This window comes from Polyodon spathula, chromosome 38, assembly GCF_017654505.1.
Source record: "Polyodon spathula isolate WHYD16114869_AA chromosome 38, ASM1765450v1, whole genome shotgun sequence".
Lineage (NCBI taxonomy): Eukaryota > Metazoa > Chordata > Actinopteri > Acipenseriformes > Polyodontidae > Polyodon > Polyodon spathula.
The window spans coordinates 3,405,272-3,427,342 of NC_054571.1; the positions used below are offsets into that span (position 1 = coordinate 3,405,272).

A 22,071-nucleotide genomic window follows, 5' to 3' on the forward strand; every position below is an offset into this window, starting at 1 on the left:
GATAATTTCACCTTCCAGGCGAAATGACTCAAGAAAGACAAGACAGTCTAAAAGCAAGGCTTGTAAACCGTTCTCTTTAACCTAGTGTAGCACCAGCTATTCAAATACATGTTAAATTTAAACGATGAATGGGTGTGCATGGCAAATACATTTTCTGGAACTGTTTTATTAGCTACAATGAATTAAAAAAAAAAAACAAGGTTTCTGAAACTGAAGCTGCAACACAGAAAACGTTTCAAAACAGAGCTACTGTTTCAGAAATCCCATGCCTTGCTTTCAGGTTGTCTAAGTGGCCAGTGTCTTCTGAGGCCACGTCACTGGCTGCAAAGCAAAGCAAGTCAGTCACCAGGAGAAGCACTCACCAGGTGAACTGACCCAGGAAGTGCAGGACTAGATGAAAGCATGGCTCGCAAACACATTCATTAACCTAATACTGTATCGGTGATCATTTCACAAGTCTTTCAGGTGAGACCTACAAAGCCAAGTGCACAACAACAGTGGTTTATATTTATTTCCTGAATCCGGTTCAATATACTGGCGGCAAAGCTCCATGGGGACACTTTGTTGAGGGCCCAGGCTGTGTATCCAGTCAAGCCCCCAGGCAGTGCGCAGGCGAGCCCCAGGCTGTGTGCTGTCTTGGGCCCTCTTGCTTACTGTTTCACTGGTACAGGTCCTCATCTCCCTCGTCTCTGTAGAGGTTTCCCCGGCCACTGTCTCCCTGTCCTGAACTCTCTCCACTGCCAGACTGGGTCCTAGAGGGGAATCTGGAACAACGCAGCACAGAAACACAGGCTGTAACAGCTGGGCATATCAGCTCTTTCAACTGAATGTAAAGACAAGGGCTTGTCACCAACCGCTAACCTTGCAGTTCAAAGACAAAAGCTCTTAGTGCAGAGATAAGTCAGTGTCTAATGCTGATGTCAGTATAATGAACTCATCAGCTGTTAGGAGATCAATTACATTCTCCCCCTGCTTAATCAAAGCATGTCCCCGAGTGCAATCGCAAGTGTGTATCACCGAGGCTCAGAGAGTTTCAACGTCAGGCTCGTAACTGTGACCACTCGCTGACCCCAGGACACGAATGACTTTAGAATTACTTGTCTTACTTAATGCACAGAACACGGATATTTAATTACCAGTTTCAACCACTGGGGTCAGGATTCTTTCCCATAGGGTGACACTATTAAACTGGCATCTCAGCCCCTTCAATTAAACGGAAAAGCAGAGGACCCAAACCGTTAACCACACGCTTCAAAAGATGAACCTCTTAACATTAATCTAAAAAGCAAGCTCTGTATTCTAGAGGTAAGCACATGTCTGATATTGATGGCAGCATTATTAACTCATCAGCCGCTAGACTCCTTAGAAAGAAAGATTTACAGGCTAGGTGCTAATGGGGATAAATCATGAGTAACCTCAGTGTGGGTGGATTGCAGATCCCACGAAGAGTTCTGAGTAACCTCAGTGTGGGTGGATTGCAGACCCCACGAAGAGTTCTGAGTAACCTCAGTGTGGGTGGATTGCAGACCCCACGAAGAGTTCTGAGTAACCTCAGTGTGGGTGGATTGCAGACCCCACGAAAGAGTAACCTCAGTGTGGGTGGATTGCAGACCCCACGAAGAGTTCTGAAGAGTTCTGAGTAACCTCAGTGTGGGTGGATTGCAGACCCCACGAAGAGTTCTGAGTAACCTCAGTGTGGGTGGATTGCAGACCCCACGAAGAGTTCTGAGTAACCTCAGTGTGGGTGGATTGCAGACCCCATGAAGAGTTCTGAGTAACCTCAGTGTGGGTGGATTGCAGACCCCATGAAGAGTTCTGAGTAACCTCAGTGTGGGTGGATTGCAGATCCCATCAAGAGTTCCTGGCATTTCTGCTCTCACCTGAAGGTCCCGAAGCCCCGGCTCTGCTGCAGGGTCTGAGAGAACATCTCGTACTTGCGGATGTCGTTGTCGCTGACGGAGCGGCGCGCGAATCTCATGGCCTCCTCAAAGTGATCCTTCCTGATCTCAGGGACTGGGTCCGAGTCCTCTTCCTGCAGAGAGACACACACACAGTCACCAGGGCCCCACATCATCCCACCTGCCCAATACAACTGCTCATGTATCAAACCATCATCCCACCTGCCCAATACAACTGCTCTTGTATCAAACCCTCCATAAACTGCATGTGAGAATACCAAGCTTTAAACTCTTTTCAGATGCTGCCTCTCTTCCCAGTAGCTAGCTTTCGCTTTTTATTTACTGTATGAAATGATTGTTTTTCGGTTACTTTTTAGAATTCTTGGCTGTTTTTGCACAGTACTTGCACACTTGTACCCTCTTTCCTTTGCTGTCTTCCACAGTGAAACCCTTATGGTCACAGGCATATTCTTCTGGGGTTTCTTCTTGTGTTTAGGCATTTTTTTTGCATTTCGCCACAATTTGCAATTCTATTTTAAATTCCACGAGCGTGTAAATCAACCCGATTGAACTGTAATATAGCTTTAACCTTTTGAGGTCCTATGTCGGACCAGGTCCGACATTACAATTTTCCCTTTCCAGTCCGATGTGGGACCCTGTCCGACATCATCAAAAAGACATCAAGCACAGGTCTCTAGTCGTTTTATCTCTGGTCAATGCCTGAATGAGACAGATAGGAGCTGAACAAAGCCGAAAAAAATGGGGTCGTATTTGAGCAATACAGATAGCCCCTGCACCACAGAGATAACACGGACACAAACAAAGGAGATAGCTGCTTCTGCATCCAGCGTTCAAAGAATATCACAGACATATGAAGAGCTTTCTGAGATGTTATATTAATAAACTTGGATCGCATTATTGAGGAGTTTGGTGATAAAACAAGTGATTAGGAGAGGATTTATCAGTATGCACCTCTATAAAGAGGTATGTGAAAAATACAGCAAACAAGGGGTGGGGCTTGGTTATAGATGCAGTGCCTTTTAAACCTGTTTTACTCAGAAAAAAAAAATGTAAACAGTGCATGTGAAAATAAATTGGATCTGAAGAGCCTGACAAGCACTGAATAAATGGACTGCAAAGGGTTAAGTCTCGTGAGCAAGAACAATGCTCTGTAATAAATTGTTATCGCTTTTTAAATCTTGCAAGCGTGTACAATCCTCCTATAGAAATGCAGTTATTTGCTGCCACTCAGAAGTTGGGATGGGGTTAAAGTACTCAGAACGAATGAATGTGAGAAGTCAGGAAGGAGGGACACTACCCAACTGCACTGGGAAAGTATTTTTGATTATTTTTATAGGCTATTTTCTATTTATTTTTACAGGGAAAGGGGTCCAGTCAATGTGAAATGAGTCACAATTTCCAGTGTTTTTCTGGTGTTTATTGGATATGTTTTTGTATCGGGGGTGTTTCATTGTTTTTTTTAAAGGTTAAAACCGACAATCAGAAGCCCTAAAGCCCTAGTTTAAAAGTACAGCCTTGCAATCTACACTACAGTATTGCGTAGAGTTCCTGAATGTATTGTGTTTGGTGTGTTGAAGGTGTTAATATTGCTATTACAGTGGTATGCATGTTAAGTGTCTTCTAAATAAGATCCCCTTAGTAGGCGGGGAGGGATGAGCCTTGATCCGAATCTTTATATAAGACAAGCGTGAGGTCCCAATCTGGTAGTCTCTCAATTCAGAAGGGTCGGAGTGGCTGCTTCATTGTGGAGTGGGATTCTGGGAGCCTCTCAATTCAGAAGGGTGTGTCTGCTTCACCGTGGAGTGGGATTCAGTGAGCCTCTCAATTCAGAGGGGTCTGAGTGTCTGCTTCACTGTGGAGTGGGATTCTGGGAGCCTCTCAATTCAAAGAGGTGTGAGTGTCTGCCTCATCGTGGAGTGGGATTCTGTCTGCACTCACCATGGCTGTCTCTGGATGACTCTGTCTCTCCCTCTCCAATCTGATCTCCACCTCGATAGCTTCTCGGATGGCCAGCTTGCATGCGCGCTGACAGATCTCAGTCAGGTCCGCCCCGGAGAAGCCCTCTGTGATCTTAGCCAGGTAATTCTGATCAACGTCCTACAAACGAAAGCAATGCCCATCAATGTTCTGCAGTGCAAACTCACAGGGCATAAATGGAAGCTGAATAAAAGTTTAGAACAGAAAGTAGGAAGCACTTTTTTTTTACACAGTTGCAGATGTGTGGAGTAGCCTATCAGATGGTATAATAGGATCTAAAACACACAAGAAATAACTAGATCCTGCCCTTTTAAATCCGATCCTCCTATCTGGGGCCTTAATGCCTTTTCTCATCAAAACTGTCCTCATGTTCTTCTAGGTTCTGGCTCTTTCTCATTCTCCAGTCCTATATACAAAGCCTGTCTATAACAAGTGAAGAACCACTAGATTCTCAGCACAGCTGACGGGAGGTCAGTATTAATGATAATAAAGTGATCTCAATGGCTACTGAAGCGCTGGGTGGCTCGTTTAAAGGCTCTGCATGGCATGGGTACCCGGGCGATGGGTGATTTGCGCAGGTTAGCTCTCAGGATGGCCACTCTCGAGCGCTCGTCCGGCAGGGGGATGTAGATGAGCTGGTCCAGTCTGCCAGGCCGCAGGATTGCAGAGTCAATGATATCTGGCCTGGGGACAGGCAGCAGTAGAGACAGGGAGTCAGCAGGCTTCAGTTCAGACCCTATGGGCTATTGCACCAAATTCAGTTAAATACTAATAATTTGATGATGTTTATAATAATGGAATTAAAGTGGTCTTGAGTTCAAAACTGCTTTATTAGTGCCTGCCATAGATATATGTAACACGGGCTGGATCAGCTATAGTGTCTTTATAGAGGTGAGAGCTGGCACCATGTAGTGATCTGCCAAATTTCCTTTAGCTTTGCTGGCCGTGTTGTGTGTTATTGTATTGGCACTTACTAATATGAAAACACTGATCTAGCATATGTTACAAACTCTGCCTGGCTACTTGATTGGGACTACATAATATCAGGCTGGACTACCATTTTCCCTGATCACAGCCTTGACTCGATGTGACTCAACAAGAAGGTGTCTCGAGGGATGCTAGCACAGCACATTTGGTCATTAATATGATAGGCTTGACAAGCCATATTTTCTCTCTGTCCATCACTCTACTGACTCCTGGAGCAGCCTAACCAGCTGGACTATCCTCGCTACAGTGGCACCTGCTCGAGTGCACTCACTCTCACGCCTCTTTCCAATCCTGCTCGAGTGCACTCGTTCTCAGACCGCTTTCCAATCCTGCTTGAGTGCACTCGCTCTCACTCCTCTTTCCAATCCTGCTCGAGTGCACTCACTCTCACTCCTCTTTCCAATCCTGCTCGAGTGCACTCACTCTCACTCCTCTTTCCAATCCTGCTCGAGTGCACTCACTCTCACTCCTCTTTCCAATCCTGCTCGAGTGCACTCACTCTCACGTCTCTTTCCAATCCTGCTCGAGTGCACTCACTCTCACGCCTCTTTCCAATCCTGCTCGAGTGCACTCACTCTCACGTCTCTTTCCAATCCTGCTCGAGTGCACTCACTCTCACTCCTCTTTCCAATCCTGCTCGAGTGCACTCACTCTCACGCCTCTTTCCAATCCTATTGGGTCTGTGCCTTTAGTGTGTGTCTATGGCAGGCAACTAGAACTTAAGAGCTATTTCAGAACTCTGGTGAAAGCCCCTTCCACAGACCATACCTGAACCTTTTAATATGATGTTTTCTTTAAAAAAAAAACTAGATATCTGGTTCTACTCTTGGTTAAAGAAAACTCTGCTTGCTTTAAATAGTTGTCCCCACCCCTTTACTGGTTTCTTTCCTGTCATTAACCAATCGGCTGCTTCACCTGTTAACTGACATGCTTTCAGCCAGTAACATGACCCAGAAGACACTGCTCATGTGAAATAACCCAGGGAGATATTTCCTTTCGTTAACCACAATGACTTGAACTTATACAAAAAGAGGAGAGTACATTAGACACGGTTAGACTGTGAAGACGCTTGCTCTCATGAGGTATTTGAAGAATGTTTTGATTTTGGTTTTGCTCATTAAAATACAGTTTGCTACATTCTTCATGAATGCGTCGGGACCTGTTTGTGGCTCCGATGATGAAGACGTTCTTCTTGTTGGTCATGCCGTCCATCTCCGTGAGGATCTGGTTGATGACACGGTCCGCAGCCCCTCCCCCATCCCCCGCACTGCCCCCCCTTGACTTGGCAATAGAGTCCAACTCGTCAAAGAATAGGATGCAGGGGGCTGCCTGCCTGGCCTGCAGAGAGAGAGAGAGAGAAGCAACCAGTATTGTTTTAAAGTCTTTATTACTGTTACCACAGTTCTGTAATAATATTTTAACAAATGTATTTCATTTTTAAAGGCAACAGCGTTTTAAAATAGAGCATTATTATAATAACACAAAAACTGTTAAAGTAGCTGCAATGATAACAGGCTGCCATGTTATGCTACAAAAAGGAAAGGCTGAAGGAAGCGCTTTTGCCTAGATTACAAAGTGCACAGCGCTGTCCTAGTATGAGGAATTTCAAAAGAGAAAAGGCATCATTGTTGTCTCTGCTTATTGTCAACAATCTCTTTGAAGTCAGATTAAATAGCAATTTAGTATGGGTGGAAAATATTAGTTATTTTAACTAACTTATTTTTGTTTAGATTCATTTTGTATCATTTTCTGTACCAGTCAAGGCATCCACTGAGCTCTCAGAATCATGTCTAACCTCCAAGCACCTCTGGTACACCAGAGTGAGGCTAATAACCAGTCCCCCTGCAACACCACTGTGGATGTAGGAAATGCCACATTTGTTACCTGTGGTATTTCGGTCTGCGTTACCTGTCCTCGGTCCTCACCTTGTCGAAGACGTCGCGCACGTTGGCCTCGGACTCCCCGAACCACATGGTTAGCAGCTCCGGCCCCTTGATGGACACGAAGTTGGCCTGGCACTCGTGGGCGATGGCTTTGGCCAGGAGGGTCTTCCCACAGCCTGGGGGTCCGTAGAACAACACCCCCCGAGAGGGGGTCATCCCGAACTTCAGAAACTTGTCAGGGTACTCCACAGGGTACTGCAGGACAGGTTTAACACAAGCAGTTCTACAAGCAGCAAAGCGACTAATCAGGAGCTGGCTGGTCGTGCTCATTAAAATGACATGTACCTTTAAGAAGGGAGCTGCTGATCCTGATTACTGCAGTTACCACTGCAGTCTGTATCTCGCACTGGTGGTATGTGTGCCTAACCAAGTTACACTGGAACAGTGGCATGTTTCCCAGCTTGTAAGGCAATGCATTATTATTTGTTTATTGAGCAGACACCTTTATCCAAGGAGACTTACAGACACTTGTAAGATACTGACAGGTGCAATTAGGGAAGATATGCCGTATTGCAGTAGTCCTGAGAGCTGTAACCTGCTCATAATGTGTCTATCCAGGAAGTGCTGAAGTTCTTAAAACAATTTGCTTACATAATAAAAAAGGACATTGTTCCGTTTGAAATGGAGAAGCAGTTTATGAGCAGCATGTATTGACATAACACTCAAATTGTATTTTTTTTGCATTAAAATAAGAGTGATTATCGGTAGTCATTTTGTACGATTACAGATTTTGCTTTCACCCAGCGAATAGCAGCAGGACTTGCTGGCACAAATCGTGCTTGTGCTGATCTAGATCCACAAGGAGCACTGCATTGGCCTTCGAGCTCCCGTGAAGTTGGGGGAGAAAAAAGCCCCAGTAACGAACCTTACTGGTTCAAGCATTCCATAATAAAATACCAACAATGAACTAGCACTGACGTAACGTCACAAAAAAGAAAGAAAACCTTTCTTATTTCTTAACTTAGGATAGGGGAGGGAAACTTAGGAAACACACTGATAATATTATTAGCAGAAATATCCTAACCCTAACCCTAAAGTTCTTACAAGTTAGAAATACTACAATAAACTTAAATTCAATGACCCATGTTTAGAATAGAAGTCTTGATGCAGTGGTTTGAGATTAATTATTTTGGACTGTGGACTCCCTGTCTGATTGATACAGTGTGGATGGTCTCTTAACGGTCACATGGAGAGGAGTGGGTGTGTGCTGATTACCCACGAGTGCGGCTAGTGACGCAGGCAAGAATGGAAGAGAGGAAAATAAACTAAATTACAAATAAATAGTAAATAAAGTTGTAAGAATTAGAAAACTTCATACACGAGGGAAATCAAATTTAAATAAATAAATGAGGGGGTAGATCAAGGACCGTAGCTAGTGTAAGGTCTGAAGTGGGAAATATTTTCTGGCATACTTCTGGCATAGTTGTGCTGTTGCTGGTCTTTCTTTAATGGGGTGTTTTAGTTTTACATCACACTGATCTGCAAGCGTGCAGTTTGAAATCAGGGCTGTGTTGATTGAGACTGGAGTGGGATCTTATCTATAATGTGTAAATGTGATGTTTGAAGTGTAAGCTCAGAGTTTAGGAGTGAGTGCACGATGTCACTGACAAGAACGAGTTACCTGCACCAGTTCCTGTAGCTCTCTCTTCACCTCGTCCAGACCCCCGATATCCTCCCAGTTAACCTGCGGTACCTCCACATTCGTCTCCCGCAGAGCTGAAGGATTGCTCTGCCCCAGTGCCCACTGACAGATACACACACACAGACAATTAAACTTTCCCATCTGCTTCAGTTGGACCAACAGAGTTGAAAGGTCAATGCATCACATAATTTCCTTGGAAGCTTCTTACACAATAAGTTATTAAAACAATCAGGAAAGCTTATAATAAATAAATCAAAGGTGTTAAGATTACATTTTTATCATGCATTCTTACTGTTCTGTTACCTTTCAATGATGTTTAATGCAATAAGTGAAATACAGTTTTTTGTTCTTCAGTTCTAGTTGCCAACCCATAGACTCAGGTGGCGTTCTAGTTTCCCTGAGTAAATGTGTCACCAGGCTTCAGCTGCAGACTGCCTGACGTCACCTGCAGCAGGGAGCAGAATGACTAGCTTGCTGCACCCCCTGCACTGGTCATGTGTGTGCTACTGAAATAAACATCAACCGAGTTGCTTTTGCACTCTCAGAAAATGCCTTTTAAACCCCTTTTAGACATGCTGTTTTATGTTCTATACTTTTTACCAGTAGATACTCTTAACCAATAGTTCTTTTAGTGTGAGCACTCCTCGGAGTGTGTGGTTTGAACCTGTATGTCTTATTTCAGTGGTGCTCCTTGTATGGGATTCAACCTTATCCTACGTTATTTCTAGGAAATGTGTACTTCGGTGTCTCTACTCTATTGACTGGCTGTCTGGTAACTGTAAGGAAACAGTGATTCTCTACATGAAGTGTGAAGATGCACCGCAAGCTGGCAGCCACTTTAATGAATTGGCATTTCGGCTCACTGAGTTGAATGGAAAGGCAAGGGCTGGATGCGAAACGTAAACCACATGGTTCAAGGATGAACGTCTTGCCATTCACTTAGCAGTGGAGAGGTCAGTATGTGTCTTATGCTGCTATCAGTGTTATTAGCTCATCAGTCGCTCGGAGCAGATTCCTTACCCCCCCAGTCACAGTGTACCTGGAAGTCATCCATGGTGACGGCCAGCGAGTTCAGCACGTCTGCGTCGATGGTCTCGTCCTCCAGGTCAATGACAATCAGCTTCTTCCGGATGGCCTGGAGAGCAGCCTCCGAGCACAGGGCAGCCAGGTCAGCTCCTACATGACCATGGGTCTCCATGGCAGCCTGCAGGGAGATGCAAATAAACCCCATTCGTATCACCCATGCTGACCTCACAGCAATTACTTAGTGGTTTAAAAGAGTGCTAACCACGCCTTCAAACTCAGTTCCTTGCCTTTTATGATTGCTAGTCCTCCTTTATTGTGCTGGTTCATCAATTGTTTAAGTAGATATTGCACAGTACAGCACTGTGAATAAACTGCTTCATTCAGGAGCCTTTGCTGTAGGTCACATGACTACAGTCCTAGTCCATTGAATGAGTTCACAGTGCTACAGTATAACTAATTACACGACTACAGTCCTAGCGCCCGGCCAGTCTACAGGGGTCACTGGTGTGCGATGAGCTGAGGACACCCTGGCCGACCTAAGCCTTCCCCACCCCGGGCTGCATTCGGCCAACAGCATTAAATGTGACGCCGCACACTCGTTAAGGAGGTTCAGAGTAGTGAATACACTCCAGTCTCTTTGAGAAGCAATGCAGTGGGTATTCACTCCCGAGCTCACCCTTTCCAGGTCCACATCCTCCGACAGCTTCATGTTCTTGGTGTGTATTTGCAGGATCTCCAGCCTGCCAGTGGAATCCGGGATCCCAATGTCAATCTCCCGGTCAAATCGGCCTGCCCAGGACACAAGGAGTCATTTAGAGGGCACAAACATCTCCACCAGGTTTCAAAGAAGTCAGCAGAATTGTCTTTGAGCAAGCCCAAAAAAAAGAATTCTGAAATGTGTCCACTGTAAAAATTAGGTTATTGTCTATTTCTTCCCCAAATATCTAACATGCTCACTGTTTGGGGGGGGAGCTTATTGAAGCACATTGCCAGTGGTTATTATTTTTTTATCATGGCCTTGTTACAGAAATTCCACCTTGCTCAAGCTTGCTCAATGGTAAAATATGCTGGTGACTATTCATTTCAGAGATAGTAATAAATGAGAGTTAAGAAGACATACCGTGGGATAACAAAAACAGTATTGATCCAATAAACATTCAATGACTGTATGTAAATACACAATGTAGAAAACCAAGCCAATGATACACATAGCATCTTAGATACAATATTCTCAGCTGGTAACGTGTTTTCGCCTCCCTATACTCTACGTTTTGGCTTTGTTTTAGTTATTTCTTCATATCAAATCTTGTAGTTTATACTGAGTTTTACTCTGCATAACTCTACTTTGTTACTATTGTCGACTTCCATTTCCTGATAAACCAAACTCCTGTCAATTATTCTACAGGCTCTTTTTCTGCACTGATTCTGAATGTTTGCTCTTTCATACCACCAGCCCAGAATGCCACACTGGGCTCCAGTATTCCTGTTGACCTACCGAACCGGCGCAGGGCTGGGTCCACACTGTTGGGCCTGTTGGTCGCTGCCATGACAACAACGTGAGTACGCTGCTTGAGCCCGTCCATCAGCGTGAGCAGCTGGGAGACGATTCTGCGTTCCACCTCTCCATGAGTCTGTGGGGAACACAAAAGGGTTTCCCTCACTCCCACAGTGTGAGGATAAAGCGTCTGACTGTGTTTGCTACAGCTTCCATCTTTACAAACATTTGTAAACGTGGACACTGACTGAAGTATAATGTACTGTTTGCATTTAGAAACGTACTGATAATGTAAAAAAAAATAAAGACAATTAAAGAGCACAGTCTAGAGTTAACTAATGCAATGTAAAATGTAACCTACAGTAACATTTCATTTCATTTTTCTTTACCCCTCAGAAAAAAAAAAAAACTAAAAGTTTAAGTGTTTTGTTTACCACCCTTTGTGGAGTATGTGTAATGGAGTTAAAAATCCTAAGATACAGAATAATATGAGTTAATGCATATTGTGTCTGCTTGTCTCCGTGTGTGTGTGTGTGTGTGTGTGTTTTCCTCTTTTTATGTCTGTGAGTATGTGTCTGTCTGTGTGTGTGTGTGTGTGTGTGTGTGTGTCTGTGTGTGTGTGTGTGTGTGTGTCTGCCTCTGTGTGTGTGTGTGTTTGTGTGTGTGTGTGTGTGTGTGTGTGTGTGTGTGTGTGTGTGTGTGTGTGTGTGTGTGTGTGTGTGTGTGTGTGTGTGTGTGTGTGTGTGTGTGTGTGTGTGTGTGTGTGTGTGTGTGTGTGTGTGTGTGTGTGTGTGTGTGTGTGTGTGTGTGTGTGTGTGTGTGTGTGTGTGTGTGTGTGTGTGTGTGTGTGTGTGTGTGTGTGTGTGTGTGTGTGTGTGTGTGTGTGTGTGTGTGTGTGTGTGTGTGTGTGTGTGTGTGTGTGTGTGTGTGTGTGTGTGTGTGTTTGTGTGTGTGTGTGTGTGTGTGTGTGTGTGTGTGTGTGTGTGTGTGTGTGTGTGTGTGTGTGTGTGTGTGTGTGTGTGTGTGTGCGTGTGTGTGTGTGTGTGTGTGTGTGTGTGTGTGTGTGTGTGTGTGTGTGTGTGTGTGTGTGTGTGTGTGTTTGTGTGTGTGTGTGTGTGTGTGTGTGTGTGTGTGTGTGTGTGTGTGTGTGTGTGTGTGTGTGTGTGTGTGTGTGTGTGTGTGTGTGTGTGTGTGTGTGTGTGTGTGTGTGTTTGTATGTGTGTGTGCGTGTGTGTGTGTGTGTGTGTGTTTGTATGTGTGTGTGCATGTGTGTGTACCTTCTCCCTCTTTGGAGCGATGGCGTCTAACTCGTCGATGAAGATAATGGCTGGTGCGTTTTTCTCTGCTTCCTCAAATGCCTTTCTTAGATTACTCTCCGACTCCCCTGCAAGTTTGCTCATGATTTCCGGCCCTGGAAAAAACAAGCCAATGAATAAGGAAACAAATAAACAAACAAACTCACAGCTTTCCCAATCGCTGTATTCAGCTGCACACTTTGTTTCCTCTATATCCCATGACTTAAAAGTGTAGGTATGTGTTTTAGAACAAATATGGAATAAACAAGTATAATCATTTGGATGACTCAAACCAAAACAGGTCTTAAAACAGGTTTACTGTTCTAATCACAAGAAAAATGGTCAGACTTCTTACCGTTAATAAGGAAAAAGAATGCTCCCGTCTCATTGGCTACAGCTCGAGCCACAAGGGTTTTACCTGTCCCAGGTGGGCCGTACAGCAAGAGCCCTCGAGGGGGCTGAATAAATAAAAAAAAGGAAGGATCCCATTTGTATCAGATGTTTTGGAGTCCCATTTAAAAAAAAAACAGGAAATGAAACTTTTTTTTTTCTGTAAAATGTCCAGGAGACACAAAGTGCTGAAGACTTTAGCACACCTTGACTCCAATGGCTTTGAATAGCGCTGGGTGGCGGAGAGGAAGTTCCACCATCTCCTTAATCTGAGCCAGCTGCTTCCTGCAGCCCCCGATGTCATCATAGCCGATATCATTCAGACTCTCCTCTTCATCCTTACAGAGACAGGGCAGCGTTAGGGCATTGAGGAATGGAGAACAGGAGCAGCTTAGTATTTGATAGTGGCACGCATGTGGGCTGGAACGTGCTGGTTTGAATCCTGCAGAGTTGATGATCTTAGCTAGCTGCACCCCTGTGGCTTAGGGAGGGAATAGTGTGTCTGCGGATAGTTCACCTTCTAGCTGTTTAGAGACCCCTACTGGTCAGGTGGATATCGAGGATGGGCCCTCACTTCCAGTGCTCAGTAGTTTGTCATGTAAGGCAGGAATTGAGCATTTCAGTGTGGGTAGAAAAAAACAGGGGTATTGACAAATAAATAAATAAATAAATAAATGGCCTACCTCTCGCTTGATTGGCTGTCCCTCGCAGTGGATGATGGTATCCGGGGCGACGATACAGTAAGGGGTGGGGTCAGTCTCTACCACTTTGAACTCCACCGCCCTCAACCCCCCACGAACCAGGAAAATATCACCTTAGAGTGGCAGACAGTGGGAGATGAGAGACCTGGTAAAATTCCACTTACCCGTGCTTTTTGCTTCATTACTTAAGATACAGGGTTGCATTTTAATTTAAACAGTGGCAGATCTTAACAGGACCGCCTGAACATTTACAAAATGTTGGTATTTCAGAATGTTAAGATGTCATTTACCAGGTTTACATGTAGTTTGCTACAAAGCTAAACAGTATGAAGGAAATAAAAAAATATGAGTTTTTTTTTTCAGATCAAACACCGCTTCAGTATTTTTGTGTTAGTTTCATTTCCTTACCAAAGGCATCTTGTACTTGAATTTACAACCCCATTAACAGCCTCGAATGGCTCACTTCTATTTTATAAATCCTAAGAGCCACACAGGAGCTCAACGAGTCATATACGGCTCAAGACCCATCCGGTAGAATGTTATTACCAGAGATTCCCTCCTCGCTCCGAGTGTGGAGGATCCTACCTTTGTGTACGGGACGGTATGCCTCCAGGAAGTAGGGCTTCAAGAACGCTTCAAAGAGATTCCCAGACAGTCCCTCTATGGTGTCGTCGATGGGCAACACGTGAATCCGCTTCCCATACTTCACATCAGGACAGGCCTGGATACTGGAGGCACACACGCGTAACGAATCTTTATGAGAGTCCACTGGCTACCTCCAATCAAGCTGAGAGTGTATTTCTTCCTCTTATTAACACTAGCAGCGTTACCACTGTCCCCTTACTAAGGCTTTAGAATCCTACTAGCATCGTGATCTCCGCACCCATACCTGACGACGTCGCCAAGCCGCACACGCAGGTTGCTGCGTGTGACGCGGTTCATTCGCACCCTCTCGTCTGCGCAGGTCTCGTCGGTGAGGACGATACAAACAGTCTGCCGCCGCTTCTTTCCTTTCAGGAGCACCGTGTCCCCGCGGAAAAGCTGCAAATCATCTGTCTTACTCTGCAGGAGGAAAAGACAGGTAAGAAGTATTTAAGTGGGTCCCCAAGTCACTCACCTGGTAAAAGCACGCATACTGTACTGACTGTCAGTTTTATTCAGCTGCTGTGGGGATTGCTGTGCTGAGGAACATTTAAAATAATACGGGAATTGAAGTTTTCTGAAGACGTGAATGACGATATCTCCTCAACACACTGACCTGGGACAGGCAGATGATGCTGTTGTCTTCATTAAGAGCCTCATCCACAACAAGACGGTTTGGGCGCTTCGTCTGTTTCAGGATAGCGGTGGAGTAATCCTCCCCCTTCGAGCTGGGAAAGCAGAGAGCACAACATCCAGGGTATTAATAGAGGACAGACGCAAACCTTAAAGAGTGAGTAGTGGGGTTCCGAAAATATAGCGTTACACATCCCCATGTGTTGCTACACCTGGTTAAATAACGCACCATTTTTCTTTTCATTTTTCATCCTGACAACTTTTTACACTTATAACTTTAAAGTCTGTTTCAAAGCTCCGCTTCAAAACGTCCGCTGTAGAGCACTGATAGTGTCAGGATTACTGCCCACATTGTCAAACAGGTAACACAGCGATAACGATCCATGATGTGCTACAGAACAGAAAAGCCGGAGCACTTGCTTTTATTTATTTATTTTAATCGCTTTTCCTGCAGTGATTTAGAGGGCAGATCTCAAACCCCAGTGCACCAGAGGACACATTCTGAAAAGAGCTTTGAAACAGACTTTAAAGTTTAAGTGTAAAACGTTGTCAGGAGGTTAACAATGAAAAGAAAATTTACAGGTACATTATTTAAACAGCTGTAGCAACACGTGGGGATGTATAACACTATATTTTTTTGGAACCCTGCTACTTTTTTGAACTATTTAATGAACTGCTGTGTTTGATTCACAAGTGAGAGAAACAAACACAGCCCTCCATGTACGTTACTGGAGTATATAACAAGAACAGTGTCAACAAAGACAGTATTTTTGAACCTAAATAAAACAACTGAATTTGTTAGTTTGCTTAACAACACTGCTAATTTGGAACAGTGCTATTCGCACAGTTGGAGTTGTGCAATTGCCAGTCAGTAAATAAAGTGATTCACTCTATAGCATTGAATATGAACAAATGTAGATCTTTCAATAGCTGTTGCTGTATTCAACTAAGATTCACATTGTAAAGGACTAATAACAAAGGGTTAATCCATTACAAGGGGATGTGTTTTTTTTACTGTATATCATGTATTATGCATTTCTCTGTAATGATTCACGGGAATCACACATTTCTCAAATTATAAATTTCCCCAAAAAATGTGTCACAATTATTGGCACCCTTGTTTTCAGTACTTTGTGCACCCTCCCCTTGCAAGGATAATGGCACTAAGCCTTTTTCTATAATTTTTTATGAGATTGGAAAACACATTGGAAGGGATCTTAGACCATTCCTCCATACAGAATCTTTCCAGATCCTCGATATCCACCATCGCTGGTGTGCGTGGCCAAAGAGCTCTATTTTCGACCCATCTGAACATAGCATAATGTTCCAATCCAAATACCAATGCCATTTAACAAACTCCAGGCGCTTACATTTGTTGGTTGCTCTCAATAAAGGCTTTTTTTCTGGCAACCCTTCCAAATAGTCTATTGGCATGGAGGTGACATCTAACTGTAGATTTGGAGACTTCAAGATGCAACCAAGTTCTGTGACACTCCAACTGTGGCCCTTTGGATTCTTCTTTGCCTCTCAAACCATCTTCCTCACAGTGCGTGGGGGCAAGATGTGCTTGCGTCCTCTACCAGGCAGATTTAGCACTTTTCCACTGGTCTTGAACTTCTTAATTATTGCCCTAATAGTGGTAAGTGGTATGTTTAGGTTTTTAGCTATTTTTTTGTACCCATTGCCTGATTTATGAAGGCCAATAACCATTTGTCTTTTTTCATTTGTGAGTTCTTTGCCTTTCCCCATGGTGATGGATGGCAAATGGATTTTACATGCGTGCTACCTTATTTTTATACCCCAGTGAAACAGGAAGCCATGGAAGGCCACAATACAGTTCCTTAAGACTGAGATGTACTTAAAAAGTAGAATGTTAATGCAGATTTAATTTGGTTTGATTTATAAGAATCTTTAGGGGTGCCAATAATTTTGACACCTATCTTTTTGAGAAAAAAAATAAAATAAATGTTAAAAATAAATGTTTTCTCTGAGCAATTGTATTAGTATAATAGAATATAGTTTTCCCATAGCCTCATCACCCGTGTTGTTTGTTTTATACAGCCTTTTTTGTTCATCTTTATCAAGGGTGCCAATAATTCTGGAGGTGACTGTACATCAAGCAAGTTTGATGTGAACTTGGATGTAAAATAATGTATTCAATACATTAAAGAAAAACGTTAATTGTCCCATTAAAACATTGAAAGCGGCACTACTGCAAGTTGTCCAGGGTGAGTCAGGTTCTCATTTCCGATCATTGTTAAGGATATAGTAAGTCCTGTGAAGGGTCTATCGTATTACGAGAGAAGGCCCTTCGATACATATCTAAGCTCGCCCTAGTAGCTGATTGAGCTCACAACTTTGTTAAATTGAGTCTTACAGGAGCCAGGTGATTCAGCATCAACATGGCTAGGTAACCCCTTCCATCCCCTCACCACTCTCTGTGTGAAGAAGAGTCTCCTTCAGCAACATGACTAGGTAACCCATTCCATCCCCTCACCACTCTCTGTGTGAAGAAGAGTCTCCTTCAGCAACATGACTAGGTAACCCATTCCATCCCCTCACCACTCTCTGTGTGAAGAAGAGTCTCCTTCAGCAACATGGCTAGGTAACCCATTCCATCCCCTCACCACTCTCTGTGTGAAGAAGAGTCTCCTTCAGCAACATGACTAGGTAACCCATTCCATCCCCTCCCCACTCTCTGTGTGAAGAAGAGTCTCCTTCAGCAACATGACTAGGTAACCCATTCCATCCCCTCCCCACTCTCTGTGTGAAGAAGAGTCTCCTTCAGCAACATGACTAGGTAACCCATTCCATCCCCTCACCACTCTCTGTGTGAAGAAGAGTCTCCTTCAGCAACATGACTAGGTAACCCATTCCATCCCCTCACCACTCTCTGTGTGAAGAAGAGTCTCCTTCAGCAACATGACTAGGTAACCCATTCCATCCCCTCACCACTCTCTGTGTGAAGAAGAGTCTCCTTCAGCAACATGACTAGGTAACCCATTCCCTCCCCTCCCCACTCTCTGTGTGAAGAAGAGTCTCTTCAGCAACATGACTAGGTAACCCATTCCATCCCCTCCCCACTCTTTGTGTGAAGAAGAGTTTGCTTCCCTCAGTCCATCTTAATTTCCAAGTTAATTTCCAATTGTGTCCTCTGGTCCTGGTTTATGCAGTGCTGAAGTATTGGTAAAGGTTAACTGTAAACTACTTTAAAAATGTTAAAGACTCTAATCAAGTCTCTCCTAATTCTTCTTTGTTCTAGGCCAGGGGTGTCCAATCACGGTCCTGGAGGCCCATTCCACTCCAGGTTTAACAGCTACAATGAGACAATGAACTACTTCAGGGTCTGGATGGAGGTTTAATTTGTTCAATTAAACAATTTAGAACAGGGCTGGAACAAACACCAGAAATGGAAAGGAAAACTTTGGCCACCCCTGTTCTAAGCTAAATACATTCAGTTCCTTCAACATATCTTCTTTCCTTTAAGCCCTGGGATTAGCCAGATTGCTCTTTGGACTCTGTCCACGGCCACAATGTCCTTTTGGTGCTGAGGTGACCCGAACTGTCCACAGTCCTCTAAGTGTGGTCTCACTAGTGCACTATACAACCTCATCTCTTATACAATAAGAGACACCCTACACACAGCACATTGACTTATAGTATGACACCACAGAAGCCTGGCATCATTAGCATTCAGAAGACAATGGCAGTAAATAACAGTATTCTTTTGCAGTTTCCCACTAAACAGTTGGCTGCCTGTGTGCTGTCTGTCTGTGTGAGAAGCCAGTGCTCTTTGCTCACAGTAAGCAGAGCCCTTGTGTCAGCTATATTCAGCTGCGCACATCACATGGAGTAACAGGAGCTGACAGGCATGTATGTGTGGGCGAGAGTCCTCAGCTCCAAGGTCTAAGTGCTGTAATGAACACGAGAAACCAACAGTCTTCACCATTACAGTGCAGGCTGCACCTTCTGTCAATTCTATACAGGCTTTTTTGGTTTATCAAGTCATACAGATGATCGGGGGAGCTGTTAGAGCCATGCCATCCAACACTATTCAGTCAGCTGTGCAGCTGTAGTAAATCAATGAGATTTAAACTAGGTTTAGCTTACTAGACATAGCAGCAGATACTTTAAAAAAAAAGAGACATATCCATTAAATGCTCCATAGAAATGCTAAAAGAAAATCTATTTATTATTTTAGTGTTTCTAAAAATAAAAAAATAAAGCTAGTGACGGGGCTAAACAACCTGAACAGGACACAGCTTCAATATGTGTTTAAAACATTAGCGACTGCATTTATTTTTTTTTATTTGGTCGTCGCCAGCTATTATTATTATTTCCTCCCCAGTTTAGTCGTGTCTAATTATTTTTAGGCTCAGCTCACCGCTACCACCCCTGCGCTGACTCGGGAGGGGCAAAGACGTACACACGCTGTCCTCTGAAGCGTGTGCCGTCAGCCGCCAGCATCTTTACACACTGCAGACTCACCATGGAGCCACCCAGAGCTACGGGGTCAGAGGACAACACAGCTCTGGGCAGCTAACACAGGCGCCCGGCCAGACCACAGGGGTCACTGGTGCGTGGCGAGCTGAGGACACCCTGGCCAACCTAGCCCTCCCTCCCCGGGTGGCGCTCCGCCAATTGTGCGCCACCCCCTAGGAACCCCTGGTCACGGTCGGCAGTGACATAGCCTAGATTTGAACTTGCGATCTCCAGGCTATAGGGCACATCCGCGCGGAGTGCCTTTACTGGATGTGGCACTCTGAGCCCCCCATCAACTGCATTTTGACTGGACCTGATTCAACCCAACACTGGCCCTTGTGGTCTTTTTAAAACCCATTGAGGGGCTCTTCTTAAAGAGGAGCTCAGTAAATCCATGCAGGGCTCAAAGGTCAGCCCCGCGATACAACATGCAATGCAGATTTCCAGTCACAGTGAATGTTCATGTGACACAGTTAGTCTGAATCAATACTTTAGTGCAGCACAGAAACCAGGACCAGGGAACAGACAGTCTGAAATTAAGTGGAGACAGAGTTAACATAGAGGGAAGGAGACACTTCTTCACATAGAGAGTGGTGAGGGTATGGAATGGGCTACCTAGCCATGTAGTTGAATCACTGGGGTCCTTTGAGACCCAACATGACAAAGTTCTGAGATGGATTAGAGTTCCGATGGGTCGAATGGCCTCCTCTTGTTCGTTGAAATAATAAATGATGAACATCAATTAAAGCCGAGTAAAAGTAAGCTGAGAACATAAAGTAGCAAGTGTATCTTTACAGAGGGAGTTGGAAGATCCTAGCAGGTGAGTGTTACATCTAAAACACCAGGAACACCTGAAAAAAAAAAACACATTTCTGTCCTATTACACTGCAAGAACAGACAGCCCTGACTGGAAATTAAACAACAACAAAACAGACCAGTTCCTAAAAACAAACACATAGTTATTAAACTGAAGTGTTAACCAAAGAACTGGCTAAATTAAGGACTTATATATAAATTATATTGCATTAACCTGTTATGAGAACCCACAGTGTTAATGCCACATTGTGTTGGTATGGACAGGCCTTATTGCTGTACTTTTACTGACCTTCATCGTAACACTGGGCCATACTCACTCAACTTTAATACTTTAAAGAATGCTTTGTTAAGAACTTTCTTAAAAGTTCATTTTGATTTATCAAATCAAGTTTGCAGTGTATGAAAGTTCTTTCAAACTGGTTTGAGAGGGGTTCTTTTTTTAAAGCGCTGTAACTTGAGAGAATGTTTATAACACTAAAAAAAAAAAAAAAAAAAAAAAACAGAGACCTTAAAATAAACTGACCTTAAAAACAATCTTTGGATAGACCAGATTGTCTGAAGTAATAGCCATCATACCTGGATTCTAGTTTGCTAATACAGTCAAAGCAGCTTACCATCACCTTTCACTTATTATCACAATACTGAAATGTCCCAGACAAAATATAATGGGGACAACAATAACAATGATGTCCACTCTACTTATCACTTTTGGAAATAAACGCTAGGATTAGAAGGTTTACCATTAGCTGCTGTGCCGTTCTGCAATGCTCTGGCATATGAAGTAGCGCAGAATACACAACACTGCAGTATCTATCCAGCTTTCTGGTGCTTTTAATTACAACACTGTGTTGATTAATGCACACTGCTGTAATCAGCACAGTGCCAGGCTAGTACTGTGCTTTTGAGTTTTGCTGCTAAGCAGGCCTTCGTATTGACACTTGTTTTTTTATGCTTATTTTGACAGCAAAAGAAAAGAAAGAAATTACAGCGACACATTGTCTTTGTATTCCTTTGTTACACAACTTTTTTGTAATATATAAAAGCTGATCCTATCTGACAGGACACGGAAGCGCTTGGTTGGCAGCTGCTTCCACACTATACTAATAACTGATGTTTCTCAGAAAAAGGGTTCAAAACAGAAAGTTGCAATTTAACAAAGAAAATGATATTAGAATGTTAGTACAAAATAACACTAACAACAGCTAACAACACAGACAGTTTGAGGGAAAGGCATCCATTCAAATGGATAACTGTTAATTGTTTAAAATATATTTACTTGTCATAGCTATGTACAATAAACCAGCTAGAATACAGGTAAAAAAAAAAAAAAACATTTACATATTTACATGCAGTACATATATATAATAATATATATATATATATATATATATATATATATATATATATATATATATATATATATATATACAGTTGGTATTTGTCATCAATAGCATATATAACATTCTAATAATATTTAACATATAATTTAAATATTTCAGTTTTTATACTTCATGTTTTGTTGTGGTACAACATAAAGCCGAGTTGGTACTCACTCTCCCCCTGTCGCTGGCATGTCGGTCCGGTTACTCTAATTTAATGTGTAATGTTTAAAGTCCTATTGTGAACAGTACGGTTTGTGTGTCGCAGCTGGTTTGTTTCGCCCGTGTGTTTGTGTGTCTGGTTTGTTTCGCCCGTGTGTTTGTGTGTCTGGTTTGTTTCGCCCGTGTGTTTGTGTGTCTGGTTTGTTTCGCCCGTGTGTTTGTGTGTCTGGTTTGTTTCGCCCGTGTGTTTGTGTGTCTGGTTTGTTTCGCCCGTGTGTTTGTGTGTCTGGTTTGTTTCGCCCGTGTGTTTGTGTGTCTGGTTTGTTTCGCCCGTGTGTTTGTGTGTCTGGTTTGTTTCGCCCGTGTGTTTGTGTGTCTGGTTTGTTTCGCCCGTGTGTTTGTGTGTCTGGTTTGTTTCGCCCGTGTGTTTGTGTGTCTGGTTTGTTTCGCGCCCGTGTGTTTGTGTGTCTGGTTTGTTTCGCCCGTGTGTTTGTGTGTCTGGTTTGTTTCGCCCGTGTGTTTGTGTGTCTGCCCGTGTGTTTGTGTGCTGGTTTGTTTCGCCCGTGTGTTTGTGTGTCTGGT

At 43.6% G+C, this 22,071-nt stretch overlaps 1 protein-coding gene across 1 annotated transcript; it reads right to left on the bottom strand.

Annotated features, from left to right (window-relative positions):
* Positions 1–144: 144 nt before the first annotated feature.
* On the bottom strand, positions 145–21,555 carry zgc:136908. The gene is made up of 18 exons (XM_041235723.1): positions 21,502–21,555; positions 14,634–14,745; positions 14,265–14,437; positions 13,961–14,103; positions 13,358–13,488; positions 12,881–13,012; positions 12,640–12,742; positions 12,267–12,400; positions 10,990–11,125; positions 10,171–10,283; positions 9,508–9,672; positions 8,448–8,570; positions 6,809–7,021; positions 6,043–6,221; positions 4,451–4,580; positions 3,858–4,016; positions 1,881–2,032; positions 145–764 (listed from the first exon to the last, which is right to left on the bottom strand). Exons 1-18 carry the CDS (start codon positions 21,519–21,521, stop codon positions 659–661), a joined length of 2,424 nt encoding a protein of 807 aa, XP_041091657.1. The 5' UTR covers positions 21,522–21,555; the 3' UTR covers positions 145–658.
* Between the last annotated feature and the right edge of the window lie 516 nt (positions 21,556–22,071).